The sequence below is a fragment of the Mustelus asterias genome, unplaced genomic scaffold (assembly GCF_964213995.1).
Source record: "Mustelus asterias unplaced genomic scaffold, sMusAst1.hap1.1 HAP1_SCAFFOLD_1729, whole genome shotgun sequence".
Classification (NCBI taxonomy): Eukaryota; Metazoa; Chordata; class Chondrichthyes; order Carcharhiniformes; family Triakidae; genus Mustelus; species Mustelus asterias.
The window spans coordinates 33,958-53,132 of NW_027591674.1; the positions used below are offsets into that span (position 1 = coordinate 33,958).

Consider the following 19,175-nt stretch of genomic DNA (forward strand, 5'->3'; position numbering starts at 1 on the left):
GGGAGCTTTACTCTGTATCTAACCCGTGCTGTACCTGTCCTGGGAGTGTTTGGTGGGTGACAGTGTAGAGGGAGCTTTACTCTGTATCTAACCCCGTGCTGTACCTGTCCTGGGAGTGTTTGATGGGGGACAGTGTAGAGGGAGCTTTACTCTGTATCTAACCCCGTGCTGTACCTGTCCTGGGAGTGTTTTATGGGGGACAGTGTAGAGGGAGCTTTACTCTGTATCTAACCCCGTGCTGTACCTGTCCTGGGAGTGTTTGATGGGGAACAGTGTAGAGGGAGCTTTACTCTGTATCTAACCCCGTGCTGTACCTGTCCTGGGAGTGTTTGATGGGGACAGTGTAGAGGGAGCTTTACTCTGTATCTAACCCCGTGCTGTACCTGTCCTGGGAGTGTTTGATGGGGACAGTGTCGAGGGAGCTTTACTCTGTATCTAACCCCGTGCTGTACCTGTCCTGGGAGTGTTTGATGGGGGACAGTGTAGAGGGAGCTTTACTCTGTATCTAACCCCGTGCTGTACCTGTCCTGGGAGTGTTTGATGGGGACAGTGTAGAGGGAGCTTTACTCTGTATCTAACCCCGTGCTGTACCTGTCCTGGGAGTGTTTGATGGGGACAGTGTAGAGGGAGCTTTACTCTGTATCTAACCCGTGCTGAACCTGTCCTGGGAGTGTTTGATGGGGACAGTGTAGAGGGAGCTTTACTCTGTATCTAACCCCGTGCTGTACCTGTCCTGGGAGTGTTTGATGGGGACAGTGCAGAGGGAGCTTTACTCTGTATCTAACCCCGTGCTGTACCTGTCCTGGGAGTGTTTGATGGGGACAGTGCAGAGGGAGCTTTACTCTGTATCTAACCCCGTGCTGTACCTGTCCTGGGAGTGTTTGATGGGGGACAGTGTAGAGGGAGCTTTACTCTGTATCTAACCCCGTGCTGTACCTGTCCTGGGAGTGTTTGATGGGGACAGTGCAGAGGGAGCTTTACTCTGTATCTAACCCCGTGCTGTACCTGTCCTGGGAGTGTTTGATGGGGACAGTGCAGAGGGAGCTTTACTCTGTATCTAACCCCGTGCTGTACCTGTCCTGGGAGTGTTTGATGGGGGACAGTGTAGTGGGAGATTTACTCTGTATCTAACCCCGTGCTGTACCTGTCCTGGGAGTGTTTGATGGGGGACAGTGTAGTGGGAGATTTACTCTGTATCTAACCCCGTGCTGTACCTGTCCTGGGAGTGTTTGATGGGGGACAGTGTAGAGGGAGCTTTACTCTGTATCTAACCCCGTGCTGTTCCTGTCCTGGGAGTGTTTGATGGGGGACAGTGTAGAGGGAGCTTTACTCTGTATCTAACCCCGTGCTGTACCTGTCCTGTGAGTGTTTGATGGGGGACAGTGTCGAGGGAGCTTTACTCTGTATCTAACCCCGTGCTGTACCTGTCCTGGGAGTGTTTGATGGGGGACAGTGTAGAGGGAGCTTTACTCTGTATCTAACCCCGTGCTGTACCTGTCCTGGGAGTGTTTGATGGGGGACAGTGTAGAGGGAGCTTTACTCTGTATCTAACCCCGTGCTGTACCTGTCCTGGGAGTGTTTGATGGGGGACAGTGTAGAGGGAGCTTTACTCTGTATCTAACCCCGTGCTGTACCTGTCCTGGGAGTGTTTAATGGGGGACAGTGTAGAGGGAGCTTTACTCTGTATCTAACGCCGTGCTGTACCTGTCCTGGGAGTGTTTGATGGGGGACAGTGTAGAGAGAGCTTTACTCTGTATCAACCCCGTGCTGTCCCTGTCCTGGGAGTGTTTGATGGGGGACAGTGTAGAGGGAGCTTTACTCTGTATCTAACCCCGTGCTGCACCTGTCCTGGGAGTGTTTGATGGGGACAGTGTAGAGAGAGCTTTACTCTGTATCTAACGCCGTGCTGTACCTGTCCTGGGAGTGTTTGATGGGGGACAGTGTAGAGGGAGCTTTACTCTGTATCTAACCCCGTGCTGTACCTGTCCTGGGAGTGTTTGATGGGGACAGTGTAGAGGGAGCTTTACTCTGTATCTAACCCCGTGCTGTACCTGTCCTGGGAGTGTTTGATGGGGACAGTGTAGAGGGAGCTTTACTCTGTATCTAACCCCGTGCTGTACCTGTCCTGGGAGTGTTTGATGGGGACAGTGTAGAGGGAGCTTTACTCTGTATCTAACCCGTGCTGAACCTGTCCTGGGAGTGTTTGATGGGGACAGTGTAGAGGGAGCTTTACTCTGTATCTAACCCCGTGCTGTACCTGTCCTGGGAGTGTTTGATGGGGACAGTGCAGAGGGAGCTTTACTCTGTATCTAACCCCGTGCTGTACCTGTCCTGGGAGTGTTTGATGGGGACAGTGCAGAGGGAGCTTTACTCTGTATCTAACCCCGTGCTGTACCTGTCCTGGGAGTGTTTGATGGGGGACAGTGTAGAGGGAGCTTTACTCTGTATCTAACCCCGTGCTGTACCTGTCCTGGGAGTGTTTGATGGGGACAGTGCAGAGGGAGCTTTACTCTGTATCTAACCCCGTGCTGTACCTGTCCTGGGAGTGTTTGATGGGGACAGTGCAGAGGGAGCTTTACTCTGTATCTAACCCCGTGCTGTACCTGTCCTGGGAGTGTTTGATGGGGGACAGTGTAGTGGGAGATTTACTCTGTATCTAACCCCGTGCTGTACCTGTCCTGGGAGTGTTTGATGGGGGACAGTGTAGTGGGAGATTTACTCTGTATCTAACCCCGTGCTGTACCTGTCCTGGGAGTGTTTGATGGGGGACAGTGTAGAGGGAGCTTTACTCTGTATCTAACCCCGTGCTGTCCCTGTCCTGGGAGTGTTTGATGGGGGACAGTGTAGAGGGAGCTTTACTCTGTATCTAACCCCGTGCTGTACCTGTCCTGGGAGTGTTTGATGGGGACAGTGTAGAGGGAGCTTTACTCTGTATCTAACCCCGTGCTGTACCTGTCCTGGGAGTGTTTGATGGGGGACAGTGTAGAGGGAGCTTTACTCTGTATCTAACCCCGTGCTGTACCTGTCCTGGGAGTGTTTGATGGGGGACAGTGTAGAGGGAGCTTTACTCTGTATCTAACCCCGTGCTGTGCCTGTCCTGGGAGTGTTTGATGGGGGACAGTGTAGAGGGAGCTTTACTCTGTATCTAACCCCGTGCTGTACCTGTCCTGGGAGTGTTTAATGGGGGACAGTGTAGAGGGAGCTTTACTCTGTATCTAACGCCGTGCTGTACCTGTCCTGGGAGTGTTTGATGGGGGACAGTGTAGAGAGAGCTTTACTCTGTATCTAACCCCGTGCTGTCCCTGTCCTGGGAGTGTTTGATGGGGGACAGTGTAGAGGGAGCTTTACTCTGTATCTAACCCCGTGCTGCACCTGACCTGGGAGTGTTTGATGAGGGACAGTGTAGAGAGAGCTTTACTCTGTATCTAACCCCGTGCTGTACCTGTCCTGGGAGTGTTTGATGGGGGACAGTGTAGAGGGAGCTTTACTCTGTATCTAACCCCGTGCTGTACCTGTCCTGGGAGTGTTCGATGGGGACAGTGTAGAGGGAGCTTTACTCTGTATCTAACCCCGTGCTGTACCTGTCCTGGGAGTGTTTGATGGGGGACAGTGTAGAGGGAGCTTTACTCTGTGTCTAACCCCGTGCTGTACCTGTCCTGGGAGTGTTTAATGGGGGACAGTGTAGAGGGCGCTTTACTCTGTATCTAACCCCGTGCTGTACCTGTCCTGGGAGTGTTTAATGGGGGACAGTGTAGAGGGAGCTTTACTCTGTATCTAACCCTGTGCTGTACCTGTCCTGGGAGTGTTTGATGGAGGACAGTGTAGAGGGAGCTTTACTCTGTATCTAACCCTGTGCTGTACCTGTCCTGGGAGTGTTTGATGGAGGACAGTGTAGAGGGAGCTTTACTCTGTATGTAACCCTGTGCTGTACCTGTCCTGGGAGTGTTTGATGGGGACAGTGTAGAGGGAGCTTTACTCTGTATCTAACCCCGTGCTGTACCTGTCCTGGGAGTGTTTGATGGGGACAGTGTAGAGGGAGCTTTACTCTGTATCTAACCCGTGCTGAACCTGTCCTGGGAGTGTTTGATGGGGACAGTGTAGAGGGAGCTTTACTCTGTATCTAACCCCGTGCTGTACCTGTCCTGGGAGTGTTTGATGGGGACAGTGCAGAGGGAGCTTTACTCTGTATCTAACCCCGTGCTGTACCTGTCCTGGGAGTGTTTGATGGGGGGCAGTGTAGAGGGACCTTTACTCTGTATCTAACCCCGTGCTGTACCTGTCCTGGGAGTGTTTGATGGGGGACAGTGTGGTGATATAAACAGGGAATGTTTTAAGGCTGATAAAATTGGATATCCTAAATTAAAGAATTGGGCAAATTGAAATCAAACACAGTCAAACCTCGGGCAGGCCGATTGTACAATACACAAATGTGTCTGCGCCTGACCCATCAACCACCCATCAAAGGTCGTTACACTCTACTTGAGACTCAGCAGGAGATCATGGCACCTCATTGAAAAGCACCGGTCTATTGTTAGAAGCCCAGATCGAGCCAGACTTTCTGTCACCGAAAGTTCCTGCAGTTACTTGTAAGCAACAGCATGGAGATGGGCACCTGGGGGACGGACCCTGGTGTCCTGTCAGGCAGACATCAAGTAACCCACTGGGTATTGGAACCCCCTCCTGGGACCTCATTGGCCGGAAGCCGGAGAAGTTTCTGGAAAGGCAAGCAGGCTGGGGATAAAGGGACACATTTCAGACACACCAGCAGTGAGGTCTCGATGAAGGAGGCGAACTTGACCATTCGGAAGACTGACCAGAGAAGGAAGGAAGAAGCGGCCATCGAGACTCACCTTCGTGACGACAGACCAGAGGGACTCAGAGAATCGGGCCTGCAGTTCAACCAATCCATCTTTGCGGGTAGTATACTTGAATCTGGGGTATCCTCTTGTTTTATGTGGGTAATTTAAGGGTTAATAGTGTTATTATTAATAAACTTGTTGAACCTTTACTTGTGTTTGTCCTTTGTCCATCTTGCAAATATGGACACCGGGGTAAAACCTTGGAGATAGCAAACTGGTCGCAAGTATCTGAGAATTAACAGGTACAACAATGGCGACCCAGATGGGACTTCGATAAGAAGTGATACGTTGCTCCGAAGTCGAACCTTCAACCCGGTATTCTCCAACACTCCGTCTGAGCCTGAATTAAGAGGGCAGCTGCCCCACGTGACGGCCAGTCTTAAGTGAGTGATACAGATTCGACCAGTAAATTGGGCCATAAACCCGGTGTCTGTAACACGAGGTGGACAAACTGTGTAGTTCGAACTGGAACAGTCTCGGGAATTTGGGTAAAATCTACGAGAGGGAATTTAGTGAAAACCGGACCCCTACCCCGATCCCTTACCCATACTCAAGTGACGAATCCTAAAAGGAAATAATTATGGCCAGTCATGCTGAATGGGAGGAAGTTCTCCGTTTATATTTGAACCATAAGTGGCACAAATGGGTGCAGTGGGGTGACGCCCCGAAAGCGGATCTGGGATCCGAGGGGGAGAATTGTTGGAATCGTGCCCATAAGGAAATGGGTGAAAGGGCTCCCGAGCTTAGGAAGGCGATTGCGATTGCCTGGAACAGCTCCTTGGTAGAGAAGCGGTGATTATCTGGGTTAAACGGGACAGAGAGGCCTAGGTAACCCAACTAAAGCAGGACTTAATGAATGCTACCACACGCATACAACAATTGGAAGGGGAGGTAGGCACACGAGAGGAAAGGAACCAGATTAATATGATACACATGAGCCAATTCCAGGCTCAATGTGATAAAGCCTGCCAAAAGGCACAGCGTGCTGTCCGTGAGAGAGAGGCTGCGCTGCAACAGGGAGAGGAAGTTAAACGCAAATGCAGCGACCTACAGGCTGCAGTAAAAGTTTTGCACCAAGCAGGAAAAGTAAATACAGCCCGCGCAACAGACCACTCCAAATGCCTGCGCGAGATTGAAGATTTAAAATCACAACCAGCCATAAAAAGGGGTGTAATGTGTGCATACACGACCGAAACAGGGGATAGTGACCCAGGGGTAGAGTGGGGGGATTTAGAAGAGGATGCCTGCCATTATGCAACAGCTAGCGTCACTGCCGACTGGAGACCCCCACCTCCCTTCCCGGGAGTGGAACCAACGGCACCGCCTAATCTGGCCCCTATCCTAGAAAACTCAGTCTCTGCTCCGAGTCCAATTCCCATTCCGATAAATCCAGTCACTAATCCCGTTCCTGTACCGATGAATCCGGTCACCACCCAACGACAGGATGGACAATGTGACTTATGTCACTCCATACACCATGACCCAGCTCACTGACATAGCTAAAGTGATTGGAATATTTGAACCCTCCGGGGATCCACATGCTCTCTTTGACCAGGTCACCCAATATCGTGTTTTGAACGGCCTAGACGAGGCAGAAGAGGTTAAACTTATTCTGTTATGTCTAAGTCCTGCCATCCGTTCCGCCCTACCCGAACCCCAGAACGTGGCTGGGGGAACCCTACCAGGAATGAAGGCGGCCGTTCTGGCTGCCATAGGCTACAATAGGGATGACCCGGTACAAGGCTTAAACAACTGCCAACAAAAGAGAGGGGAGCACCCGACAGCCTATGCTGGCCGACTATGGAACCAATTTGTTGCGGTTTTTGGCCAATTAAATCGAGTCCAATTAAATGCACACCACCGGCCCACATGGACCCGGACCCTGATAGCACACGCCACCGAGGGGAGTCGGAAAGCCTGTGAGAATTTTGATCCCGATGATAATACACACACAGAAGCCTGGGCCATCCGCAAAATGACTCGTGTGGGGGAACGGGAGGTCAGACAAACAGACACCCCCAAAACACGGAAAGATGAACCCAATCCACACAGACCCAGCCCCGGTTTGGTGTAATGAAGGGGGAGGTGGAAACAGGGGACAGGAAAACTCACCCCCATAAACCCCTGCCAATCATCGATACAGAAAACCGCTGCCCCGCGCAGAACCCCGATATATCCCCAACCCCAGGTACAGGGGACAAGATAAAACCAACCCCAGATATGCACCCCCACAAGCACAGTGTTATAACTGAGGGCAACCCAACCATTTTGCCCGGGACTGTAGGGCACCACCCCACGTGACCATCTCAGCGGTTCCCTGACCATGGACCCCGACCCATGCCCCTCGAAGGACCGGCCCGACAAGCCACTATAACCCCCACCTACTACCCCCAGGAACAGCGCACGAATCTGCGGTTCCCGCCCCAATTTACAGGGCATCAGGAATAAAACCCTAACCCAGGGGAGCGCGACCAAAAGGATGGCGCACCCCGCAAACATTACCCCCTGTGGCGCCCCTGGTACCGGGACTCCCAGAACCGTTTGACCCACGCTCACTACCAGAGGTGGTAATGCAGTGGGTACCTGGCAGCCAAAGCCCACCCATATAGGCTCCCTCCACTGAGAAAGAATCAGGACGTCACAGTCCAGATTGTAAATAGCTTTATCTGTCCAGTCCACGCATCACCCAATTGAAAAGGGTTTCTTATCTGCCCACATTATCCTGCGTCATAATTTTCCGACACACCACAGTTTGGTTGTGGGATGAAGGATCTATTGTGATACTGGGCCTTAGTCCTCCAACAACAAGGACACATGCCACATACCCACACGCTCTGCCAACTCCTTACCCCATTCAACCCCATTAAACACTGATTCCCGACCAACCCTTCGATTGACACGATTGGGCCTTTATTATTCATTTACTTATTTCTTTGTTTTTTTAAAAAAAAGATACGGGAGTCATACGACATTCTAGTAAAGAAAAGGAAAAGAGAATCAGGTGTTAATAAGAATTAAATGACCTGGATGAGGAAGCGGAGGGATGGGTTGGTAAGTTTGCCGACGACACGAAGGTTGGTGGGGTTGTGGATAGTCTGGAGGGATGTCAGAAGTTACAGAGGGACATAGATAGGATGCAAGACTGGGCGGAGAAGTGGCAGATGGACTTCAACCCAGATAAATGCGTCGTGGTCCATTTTGGCAGGTCGAATGGGATGAAGGAGTACAATATAAAGGGAAAGACTCTTAGTACTGTAGAGGATCAGAAGGACCTTGGGGTCCGGGTCCATAGGACTCTAAAACCGGCCCCGCAGGTGGAGGAGGTGGTTAAGAAGGCGTATGGTGTGCTGGCCTTTATCAATCGAGGGATTGAGTTTAGGAGTCCGGGGATAATGATGCAGCTATATAAGACCCTCGTCAGACCCCACTTGGAGTACTGTGCTCAGTTCTGGTCGCCTCATTACAGGAAGGATGTGGAAAAGATTGAAAGGGTGCAGAGGAGATTTACAAGGATGTTGCCTGGATTGAGTGGCATGCCTTATGAGGATAGGCTGAGGGAGCTCGGTCTTTTCTCCTTGGAGAGACGTAGGATGAGAGGAGACCTAATAGAGGTATATAAGATGTTGAGAGGCATAGATCGGGTGGACTCTCAGAGGCTGCTTCCCAGGGTGGAAATGGCTGCTACGAGAGGACACAGGTTTAGGGTGCTGGGGGGTAGGTACAGGGGAAATGTCAGGGGGAAGTTTTTCACACAGAGGGTGGTGGGCGAGTGGAATCGGCTGCCGTCAGTGGTGGTGGAGGCAAACTCAATAGGGTCTTTTAAGAGACTCCTGGATGAGTACATGGGACTTAATAGGATGGAGGGTTATAGGTAGGCCTAAAAGATAGGGATATGTTCGGCACAACTTGTGGGGCCGAAGGGCCTGTTTTGTGCTGTAGTTTTTCTATGTTTCTATTTCTATGTTTCTAATTAACAAGTGCTACCTTGATCTCCCCCAGAATGAACTCCATACTCCTCTGCTATCTGGGACTCCTCATCTCAGACCAAACCACAGACACCTCATCAACCAAAGACCAGAAGATCAGCCTCCGATACCCCGGTTATATGTGGTTCACCCCACCAGATGCTGGCAAATGTGAGGATGGCATCCTATGGGTACACCCCAATAAGAGTATCACCTATGAGTGTAATAACCAAAGAGTGGTGTACAGGGGCGGCACGGTAGCACAGTGGTTAGCACTGCTGCTTCACAGCTCCAGGGTCCCGGGTTCGATTCCCGGCTCGGGTCACTGTCTGTGTGGAGTTTGCACATTCTCCTCGTGTCTGCGTGGGTTTCCCCCGGGTGCTCCGGTTTCCTCCCACAGTCCAAAGATGTGCGGGTTAGGTTGATTGGCCAGGTTTAAAAATTGCCCCTTAGAGTCCTGGGATGTGTAGGTTAGAGGGATTAGCGGGTAAAATATGTGGGGGTAGGGCCTGGGTGGGATTGTGGTCGGTGCAGACTCGATGGGCCGAATGGCCTCCTTCTGCACTGTAGGGTTTCTATGATTTCTAGGAAAGATAATGGGAGCTCTGATTACTGCCCCCTAAGGACAACCCTCACTAGTGATTGGTGGGCGTACACTAACCATGGGGGAAATGGAGCTAGCCTGTCTAGCCCATGGCCCAGAAAAAGGGCTGGAATTGGGAAAGAAGAGCCTCGGTAAGGTTATTCAGAATGAGTATATATACTGTGAAATTAAGAATGGGTTAAGACCAACTGTTAACCATCCCCACTTGTCCCAAAACCACCCCAGGTCCCCAAAATGGGTTGAAACGAAAAACATACAGGGAAAATATTATTCGACAACACACACTACGAATTGGTACCAGGAGTGGTAGATTTAGCTGGAATACATTTATCCACTGGTGTCCCTCCCCACTTAGAAAGTTGTACCTCCACTTGACCCAGAGGCTGCTGAGCCGAAAGACACACCCGGGGGAAGAGACGCCCAGGTCAAAGGGGCGAAAGAGGAGGGAATCCTGAATGATCTGGCGACTGCGTACGGAGCGGGGGTATCCACCATTAACGCACTGGATCTGGCTGATTTGGATAATAAACTCAGAGTCCTAACTCGACAAGTTAAACAGACCTTGGACAGTTTAAATGAAAATGCTCGGCAAGATGCCGAGGGAGATTTGGCTGAGAACAGTAGCCTTATGGTTATTGTACTAGAAAGACATGCCCAAACTATTAATCAGATCGCCCGAGAGAGGTTGGAAGATGATGCCAGGCAACGGAACCGGACCCTGTGTAGCATCTATGGGCAACGGATGGTCGAGCAGTTAGGAGAGAATCTCGACCGGGTTAGCAGGGGGAAAGTTCCGTCCTGGATCCGTGATGGACAGAATGAACACCTGTACCGGGGAAAAAGACACCCCAATGTCACTAACTGCCAATCACGGCAACTGACCAAGGTCTGGTCCAGCGATAGTTGTAGAGGAACCCCGGGGACTGCACTAGGAATGGTGTTGGGGATCCCAGTAATTTTAAAAGATAAGGTCGGGTTGAGACTTTTTGAAAATATAGGGATCATTAAAGGAGGGATGTGGATGGGATACCAGGGGACTCGACCGTATGTGGTTGAGAAAGGAGGGAAGCTCATAGGCACCAGTCTGGAGAAATGTGAACAGGATGTGGAGATACGGACAAGCCCTCCGAATACACAGGATCTGCTCGGATGAGGAGGATCGCAACAGACACCTCCAGACGCTGAAAGATGCCCTCATAAGAACAGGATGTGGCGCTCGACTCATCGATCGACAGTTCCGACGCGCCACAGCGGAAAACCGCACCGACCTCCTCAGAAGACAAACACGGGACATGGTGGACAGAGTACCCTTCGTCGTCCAGTACTTCCCCGGAGCGGAGAAGCTACGACATCTCCTCCGGAGCCTTCAACATGTCATTGATGAAGACGAACATCTCGCCAAGGCCATCCCCACACCCCCACTTCTTGCCTTCAAACAACCGCACAACCTCAAACAGACCATTGTCCGCAGCAAACTACCCAGCCTTCAGGAGAACAGTGACCACGACACCACACAACCCTGCCACAGCAACCTCTGCAAGACGTGCCGGATCATCGACACGGATGCCATCATCTCACGTGAGAACACCATCCACCAGGTACACGGTACCTACTCTTGCAACTCGGCCAACGTTGTCTACCTGATACGCTGCAGGAAAGGATGTCCCGAGGCATGGTACATTGGGGAAACCATGCAGACGCTACGACAACGGATGAATGAACACCACTCGACAATCACCAGGCAAGGCTGTTCTCTTCCTGTGGGGGAGCACTTCAGCAGTCACGGGCATTCAGCCTTGGATCTTCAGGTAAGCGTTCTCCAAGGCGGCCTTCACAACACACGACAGCACAGAGTCGCTGAGCAGAAACTGATAGCCAAGTTCCGCACACATGAGGACGGCCTAAACCGGGATGTTGGATTTATGTCACACTATCAGTAACCCCCACAGCTTGCCTCCTGGACTTGCAGAATCTCACTGGCTGTCCTGTCTGGAGACAATACATATCTCTTTAACCTGTGTTTAATGCTCCCTCCACCCACATTGTCTGTATCTTTAAGACATGGTTGGCTGTCGAGATTCGCATTCTAATCAGTATTCTGTAACTTGATTTTGTGTCTCTGTGCCCTGTTTGAGAGCACATTTCCACTCCATCGGACGAAGGAGCAGTGCTCCGAAAGCTTATGGTATTTGCTACCAAATAAACCTGTTGGACTTTAACCTGGTGTTGTTAAAACTCTTCTTGAAATGTGAACACAGAGAAAAAATGGTTGTGTGCCCATATCCGGTGTATGAAAATGAACATTTTGGAAGAAATAATGTAGGGAGGAGTTATACAATAAATGGCAGAGTCATCAGGAGTATAGAAACACAGAGGGACCTAGGAGTGCAAGTCCACAAATCCTTGAAGGTGGCAACACAGGTGGAGAAGGTGGTGAAGAAGGCATATGGTATGCTTGCCTTTATAGGACGGGGTATAGAGTATAAAAGCTGGAGTCTGATGATGCAGCTGTATAGAACGCTGGTTAGGCCACATTTGGAGTACTGCGTCCAGTTCTGGTCGCCGCACTACCAGAAGGACGTGGAGGCATTGGAGAGAGTGCAGAGAAGGTTTACCAGGATGTTGCCTGGTATGGAGGGTCTTAGCTATGAGGAGAGATTGGGTAAACTGGGGTTATTCTCATTGGAAAGATGGAGAATGAGGGGAGATCTAATAGAGGTATACAAGATTATGAAGGGTATAGACAGGGTGAACAGTGGGAAGCTTTTTCCCAGGTCGGAGGTGACGATCACGAGGGGTCACGGGCTCAAGCTGAGAGGGGCGAAGTATAACTCAGATATCAGAGGGATGTTTTTTTACACAGAGGGTGGTGGGGGCCTGGAATGCGCTGCCAAGTAGGGTGGTGGAGGCAGGCAGGCTGACATCGTTTAAGACTTACCTGGATAGTCACATGAGCAGCCTGGGAATGGAGGGATACAAACGATTGGTCTAGTTGGACCAAGGAGCGGCACAGGCTTGGAGGGCTGAAGGGCCTGTTTCCTGTGCTGTACTGTTCTTTGTTCTTTGTTTATGCCCTGTGTGGATTCAGAACAACCACCAACCTAAATTGGACATTGGAGATTTGGAAAGGGGTGTCACCCGGGTGGCTTCCGGGGGCGAGGGAGAATATTGTATCACAACCTCACTAGAAAATTACCAGTATGGGGCAACCATTTGTAACATCCACAACACTACCTTTGGCATTAAAGCACAGATTCCCGCTCGGATAGGGTTAATCGAGATGGTAGACAGACACAGAAGAGAGAAAACACTAATAAACGCCAGCGAGAAGTTGAGACAAAGCCTGGGAGACTATTTTGAAAAATTTGATACTGGGATAACACTTCTCCTCGAGAAACCTCAACAAATTCGGACACAATTGATCACAGCACACAAGACCTTTGTCAAAGTGGGGCAGCAAATAAGGGAAATAGAAAAGAACATTAGTGAAATTAGAGTCACTACATGGTGGGAGGACCTCTGGGATTGGGGTTCAAACGTCCAAATCCACCCATGGGTCCGCATTCTGTCACACCCGGCCATAATAGGAATCCTATTCATGGCGGTGTACCTAACCACCCTCACATTCAAATTCGCCCGATGGAAGAAGGAATTTCTGCAAAACTTGACTCGGCAAAGGGCCATCCGACATCGGGAGAGGCTCTGCAATCAATAGCCTTGATACTCTCCTATCTATATTTAATATTCTGTACTGTTTATTGCTTTGTTTTGTATATACCCGATTGATGTGTTGTTTCTTATTGTTTGTTAATTATTTTACTTCACTTAAATTTGTTGGTACTATTGTGGGTTAGGGATGATATTATCAACCTCAGATTCGGGGTACTTGCTTGTTGAGATGGTTTGGTAAGAATTGTGTGATCCGGTTCGCTGAGGCTCATTGGATCAAGAGGAGGGAATGTGGTGATATAAACAGGGCCTAGTTTTAAGGCTGATAAAATTGGATATCCTAAATTAAAGAATTGGGCACATTGAAATCAAACACAGTCAAACCTCGGACAGGCCGATTGTACAAATACACAAACATGCCTGGGCCTGACCCATCAACCACCCATCAAAGGTCGTTGCACTCTCCTGATACTCAGCAGGAGATCATTGCATCTCATTGAAATGCATCGGTCTATTGTTAGAAGCCCAGATCGGGCCAGACTTTCCGTCACCGAAAGTTCCTGCAGTTACTTGTAAGCAACAGCACAGAGATGGACACCTGGGGGGCGGACCCTGGTGTCCTGTCAGGCAGACATCAAGAAACCCACTGGGTATTGGAACCCCCTCCTGGAACCTCATTGGCCGGAAGCCAGAGAAGTTTCTGGAAAGGCAAGCAGGCAGTGGGATAAAGGGACACATTTTTAGACACATCAGAAGTGAAGACGCGACGAAGGAGACGACCGTGACCATTCGGAAGACTGACCAGAGAAGGAAGGAAGAAGCGGCCATCGAGACTCACCTTCGTGACGACAGACCAGAGGGACTCAGAGAATCGGGCCTGCAGTTCAACCAAACCATCTTTACGGGTAGTATACTTGAATCTGGGGATTCCTCTTGTTTTATGTGGGTAATTTAAGGGTTAATAGTGTTATTATTAATAAACTTGTTGAACCTTTACTTGTGTTTGTCCTTTGTCCATTTTGCAAATAATGGCACCGGGGTAAAACCGGTAAGCAAACCGGTCACAAGTATCTGAGAATTAACAGGTACAACAACAGTGGAGAGGGAGCTTTACTCTGTATCTAACCCCGTGCTGTACCTGTCCTGGGAGTGTTTGATGGGGACAGTGTAGAGGGAGCTTTACTCTGTATCTAACCCCGTGCTGTACCTGTCCTGGGAGTGTTTGATGGGGGACAGTGCAGAGGGAGCTTTACTCTGTATCTAACCCCGTGCTGCACCTGTCCTGGGAGTGTTTCATGGGGACAGTGTAGAGGGAGCTTTACTCTGTATCTAACCCCGTGCTGTACCTGTCCTGCGAGTGTTTGATGGGGGACAGTGTAGAGGGAGCTTTACTCTGTATCGAACCCCGTGCTGTACCTGTCCTGGGAGTGTTTGATGGGGGCAGTGTAGAGGGAGCTTTACTCTGTATCTAACCGCATGCTGTACCTGTCCTGGGAGTGTTTGATGGGGGTCAGTGTAGAGGGAGCTTTACTCTGTATCTAACCCCGTGCTGTACCTGTCCTGCGAGTGTTTGATGGGGGACAGTGTAGAGGGAGCTTTACTCTGTATCTAACCCCGTGCTGTACTGATCCTGGGAGAGTTTGATGGGGAACAGTGTAGAGGGAACTTTACTCTGTATCTAACCCCGTGCTGTACCTGTCCTGGGAGTGTTTGATGGGGGACAGTGTAGAGGGAGCTTTACTCTGTATCTAACCCCATGCTGTACCTGTCCTGGGAGTGTGTGATGGGGACAGTGTAGAGGGAGCTTTACTCTGTATCTAACCCCGTGCTGTACCTGTCCTGGGAGTGTTTGATGGGGGACAGTGTAGAGGGAGCTTTACTCTGTCTCTAACCCCGTGCTGTACCTGTCCTGGGAGTGTTTGATGGGGGACAGTGTAGAGGGAGCTTTACTCTGTATCTAACCCCGTGCTGCACCTGTCCTGGGAGTGTTTGATGGGGACAGTGTAGAGGGAGCTTTACTCTGTATCTAACCCCGTGCTGCACCTGTCCTGGGAGTGTTTGATGGGGGACAGTGTAGAGGGAACTTTACTCTGTATCTAACCCCGTGCTGTACCTGTCCTGGGAGTGTTTGATGGGGGATAGTGTAGAGGGAGCTTTACTCTGTATCTAATCCCGTGCTGTACCTGTCCTGGGAGTGTTTGATGGGGACAGTGTAGAGGGAGCTTTACTCTGTATCTAACCTCATGCTGTACTGATCCTGGGAGTTCCGGAGGAAGGAATGAAGTGATGTCCGGGTGCAGAGAAGGATAAATGGAAATGTGGAGAGAAGGAGAATGTGTTTTGTGACTTACCATCAGAATGTAAACTCCCAGGAACTCTGCGAGGCACGCCCGAGCGAGCTTGTTCTTAACCTTCAGTTTTGTCCTCAATATCTTCATGCCATTGGATGCTTTGCTCATCGCTTGGCTGACCGGGGTCACAGGTCGATCTACCCCTCTGTTGACCTTCAAGGACAAGGGTTCAAGGGTGAGGGTTCAGTGAGAGAAGACACCACAATGGATCCAAGGGCAACAACAAAGTCAACGATGCAAGTCCTTAGCAGCGATCATTGCCAACTGATTTACCCTCCGGTTGTCACCTCTGACCCCGGCAACCTTCTCTTCCGACTATGAGGCCCTCCCATTACCCTAATGTTGGCCCTATCACCCCCTCCCTATCTCTGTAACCCCCTCCAGCCCCTACACCCCCCTCCTATCTCTGTAACCTCCTCCAGCCCCTACACCCCCTCCCTATCTCTGTAACCCCTTACACCCCCTCCCTATCTCTGTAACCTCCTCCAGCACCTACACCCCCTCCCTATCTCTGTAACCCCCTCCAGCCCCTACACCCCCTCCCTATCTCCGTAACCCCCTCCAGCCCCGACACCCCCTCCCTATCTCTGTAACCTCCTCCAGCCCCTACACCCCCCCTCCTATCTCTGTAACCTCCTCCAGCCCCTACACCCCCTCCCTATCTCTGTAACCCCTTACACCCCCTCCCTATCTCTGTAACCTCCTCCAGCACCTACACCCCCTCCCTATCTCCGTAACCCCCTCCAGCCCCTACACACCCTCCCTATCTCTGTAACCTCCTCCAGCCCCTACACCCCCCCTCCTATCTCTGTAACCTCCTCCAGCCCCTACACCCCCTCCCTATCTCTGTAACCCCTTACACCCCCTCCCTATCTCTGTAACCTCCTCCAGCACCTATACCCCCTCCCTATCTCCGTAACCCCCTCCAGCCCCTACACCCCCTCCCTATCTCTGTAACCCCCTCCAGCCCCTACACCCCCCTCCCTATCTCTGTAACCTCCTCCAGCCCCTACACCCCCTCCCTATCTCTGTAACCTCCTCCAGCCCCTACACCCCCCTCCCTATCTCTGTAACCTCCTCCAGCCCCTACACCCCCCTCCCTATCTCTGTAACCCCCTCCAGCCCCTACACCCCCTCCCTATCTCTGTAACCTCCTCCAGCCCCCTACACCCCCTCCCTATCTCTGTAACCTCCTCCAGCCCCCTACACCCCCTCCCTATCTCTGTAAGCTCCTCCAGCACCTACACCCCCTCCCTATCTCTATAATCCCCTCCAACACCTACACCCCCTCCCTATCTCTGTAACCCCTCCAGCCCCTACACCCCCTCCCTACCTCTGTAACCCCCTCGAGCCCCTACACACCCCCTCCTATCTCTATAACCTCCTCCAGCACCTACACCCCCTCCCTATCTCTATAACCCCCTCCAACCCCTACATCCCCTCCCTATCTCTGTAACCTCCTCCAGCCCCTACACCCCCTCCCGATCTCTGTAACCTCCTCCAACCCCTACACCCCCTCCCTATCTCTGTAGCCTCCTCCAACCCTTACTCCCCCTCCCTATCTCTGTAACCTCCTCCAGCCCCTACACCCCCTCCCTATCTCTGTAACCTCCTCCAACCCTTGCACCCCCTCCCTATCTCTGTAACCTCCTCCAGTCCCTACACCCCCTCCCTATCTCCGTAACCCCCTCCAGTCCCTACACCCCCCCCTCCCTATCTCTGTAACCATCTCCAGCCCATACACCCCCTCCCTATCTCTGTCACCTCCTCCAGCCCCTATATCCCCCTCCCTATCTCTAAAACCTCCTCCAGCCCCTACGCACCACTCCCTATCTCTGCAACCTCCTCCAGCCCCTACACCCCATCCCTATCTCTGTAACCTCCTCCAGCCCCTACACCCCCTCCCTATCTCTGTAACCTCCTCCAACCCTATACCCTCTGTCCCAGATCTGGTACAACACGGGGTTAGATACAGAGTAAAGCTCCCTCTACACTGTCCCCCACCAAACACTCCCAGGACAGGTACAGCACGGGGTTAGATACAGAGTAAAGCTCCCTCTACACTCTCCCCATCAAACACTCCCAGGACAGGTACAGCACAGGGTTAGATACAGAGTAAAGCTCCCTCTACACTGTCCCCATCAAACACTCCCAGGACAGGTACAGCACGGGGTTAGATACAGAGTAAAGCTCCCTCTACACTGTCCCCCATCAAACACTCTCAGGACAGGTACAGCATGGGGTTAGATACAGAGTAAAGCTCCCTCTACACTGTCCCCCCATCAAACACTCCCAGGACAGGTGCAGCACGGGATTAGATACAGAGTAAAGCTCCCTCTACACTGTCCCCATCAAACACTCCCAGGACAGGTACAGCACGGCGTTAAATACAGAGTGAAGCTCCCTCTACACTGTCCCCATCAAACACTCCCAGGACAGGTACAGCACGGGGTTAGATACAGAGTGAAGCTCCCTCCACACTGTCCCCATCAAACACTCCCAGGACAGGTACAGCACGGGGTGAGATACAGAGTAAAGCTCCCTCTACACTGTCCCCCATCAAACACTCCCAGGACAGGTACAGCATGGGGTTAGATACAGAGTAAAGCTCCCTCTACACTGTCCCCATCAAACACTCCCAGGACAGGTACAGCACGGGGTTAGATACAGAGTAAAGCTCCCTCTACACTGTCCCCCATCAAACACTCCCAGGACAGGTACAGCACGGGGTTAAATAGAGGGTTAACCCAATTCCCCATTGCAACCTTTGGTACTCCTAATTCCTAACTATATCACGTCACCCGAATAGGGCCAATTCCACTGGGTATCTGATCTCTCTCACGTCTCCCTCCCCCATATATTTGCTCGTTGTAAATCCCCGTTTCAGGATGCACCCTCTCCTACCTGCGACATCGCTGCCTTTACTGGAAGAGACAGAGATAGAGAGAGAGAGATAGATAGGAGCTACCCTTGACCCTGAAGAAAACCTTCGACCCTGGGTCCAACTCCCAGCCTGGGCGAAGGTTAACCCTCGCCTGCCACAGCCAGGCTCTCCCACGGGGTGACTGCAGGTTATGTATGGATCCCCACGGACCCTGGCTAACGGCGGTAGGGGACCCCCAGAGGACGTTCCCCTTTCCCGTGTGGCAAGGGGGAGAGGCTGGGAGCGATGTGAATGGACAGTTGGATGGTTCCTTGAGCAAAATGGCGGGTTGCCTTGACGCACTCCTCAACCCCCACCCTCCCCGCCCCCTCCACCAACGTCCTTCGCGATTGGCTCTCCCCATCTCCCCGGAGGCGGCCCCTTCCTCACCCAATGGGAACGTCCGTCCTCTGACCCCAGCCCAGGGCCAGCTTCACTGATTGGCCGGGTCCTATGTTCCGACTCGGAATGTCAAGGCGGGTGAGGGGGGGGGGGGTCATTGTTGGCCAACAATGGTTCGAAATCTTGGCATTCCGTCAACAAACTGCCATCGGGGAGGAGGGGGCAGAGGAACCCAGCTCCGAAAAGGGGAGGGTAAAGGAGGCCATTCGGCCCCTCTGTAGGTCCGCTCTGCCATTGGAAGCCATCCAGGGCCTGAATCATGGGCCTCGATGCCAACTAACCGCCTTCGGGGCCCGGGTAAACCTTGGGAAATCTCGCACCCACCCGGACTACACACGGGGAGACGATGGCCCAGTCGTGTTGTCACTGGGCTAGTAATCCAGAGGGGCCCCAGGCTCTGGG

The 19,175-nt window shown here is 51.8% G+C and overlaps 1 protein-coding gene across 1 annotated transcript in view; it reads right to left on the reverse strand.

Moving 5' to 3' along the window:
• The window catches only part of LOC144488632 (aquaporin-10-like), a 39,522-nt gene extending 21,161 nt beyond the window's left edge, over positions 1–18,361 (reverse strand). The window contains exons 1-2 of the mRNA XM_078206698.1: positions 18,353–18,361; positions 15,449–15,601 (exon numbers count right to left, since the gene is read on the reverse strand). Of these exons, the coding sequence (XP_078062824.1) occupies positions 15,449–15,601; positions 18,353–18,361 (162 nt within the window). The remainder of the gene's footprint in view (positions 1–15,448; positions 15,602–18,352) is intronic.
• Positions 18,362–19,175: the final 814 nt, after the last annotated feature.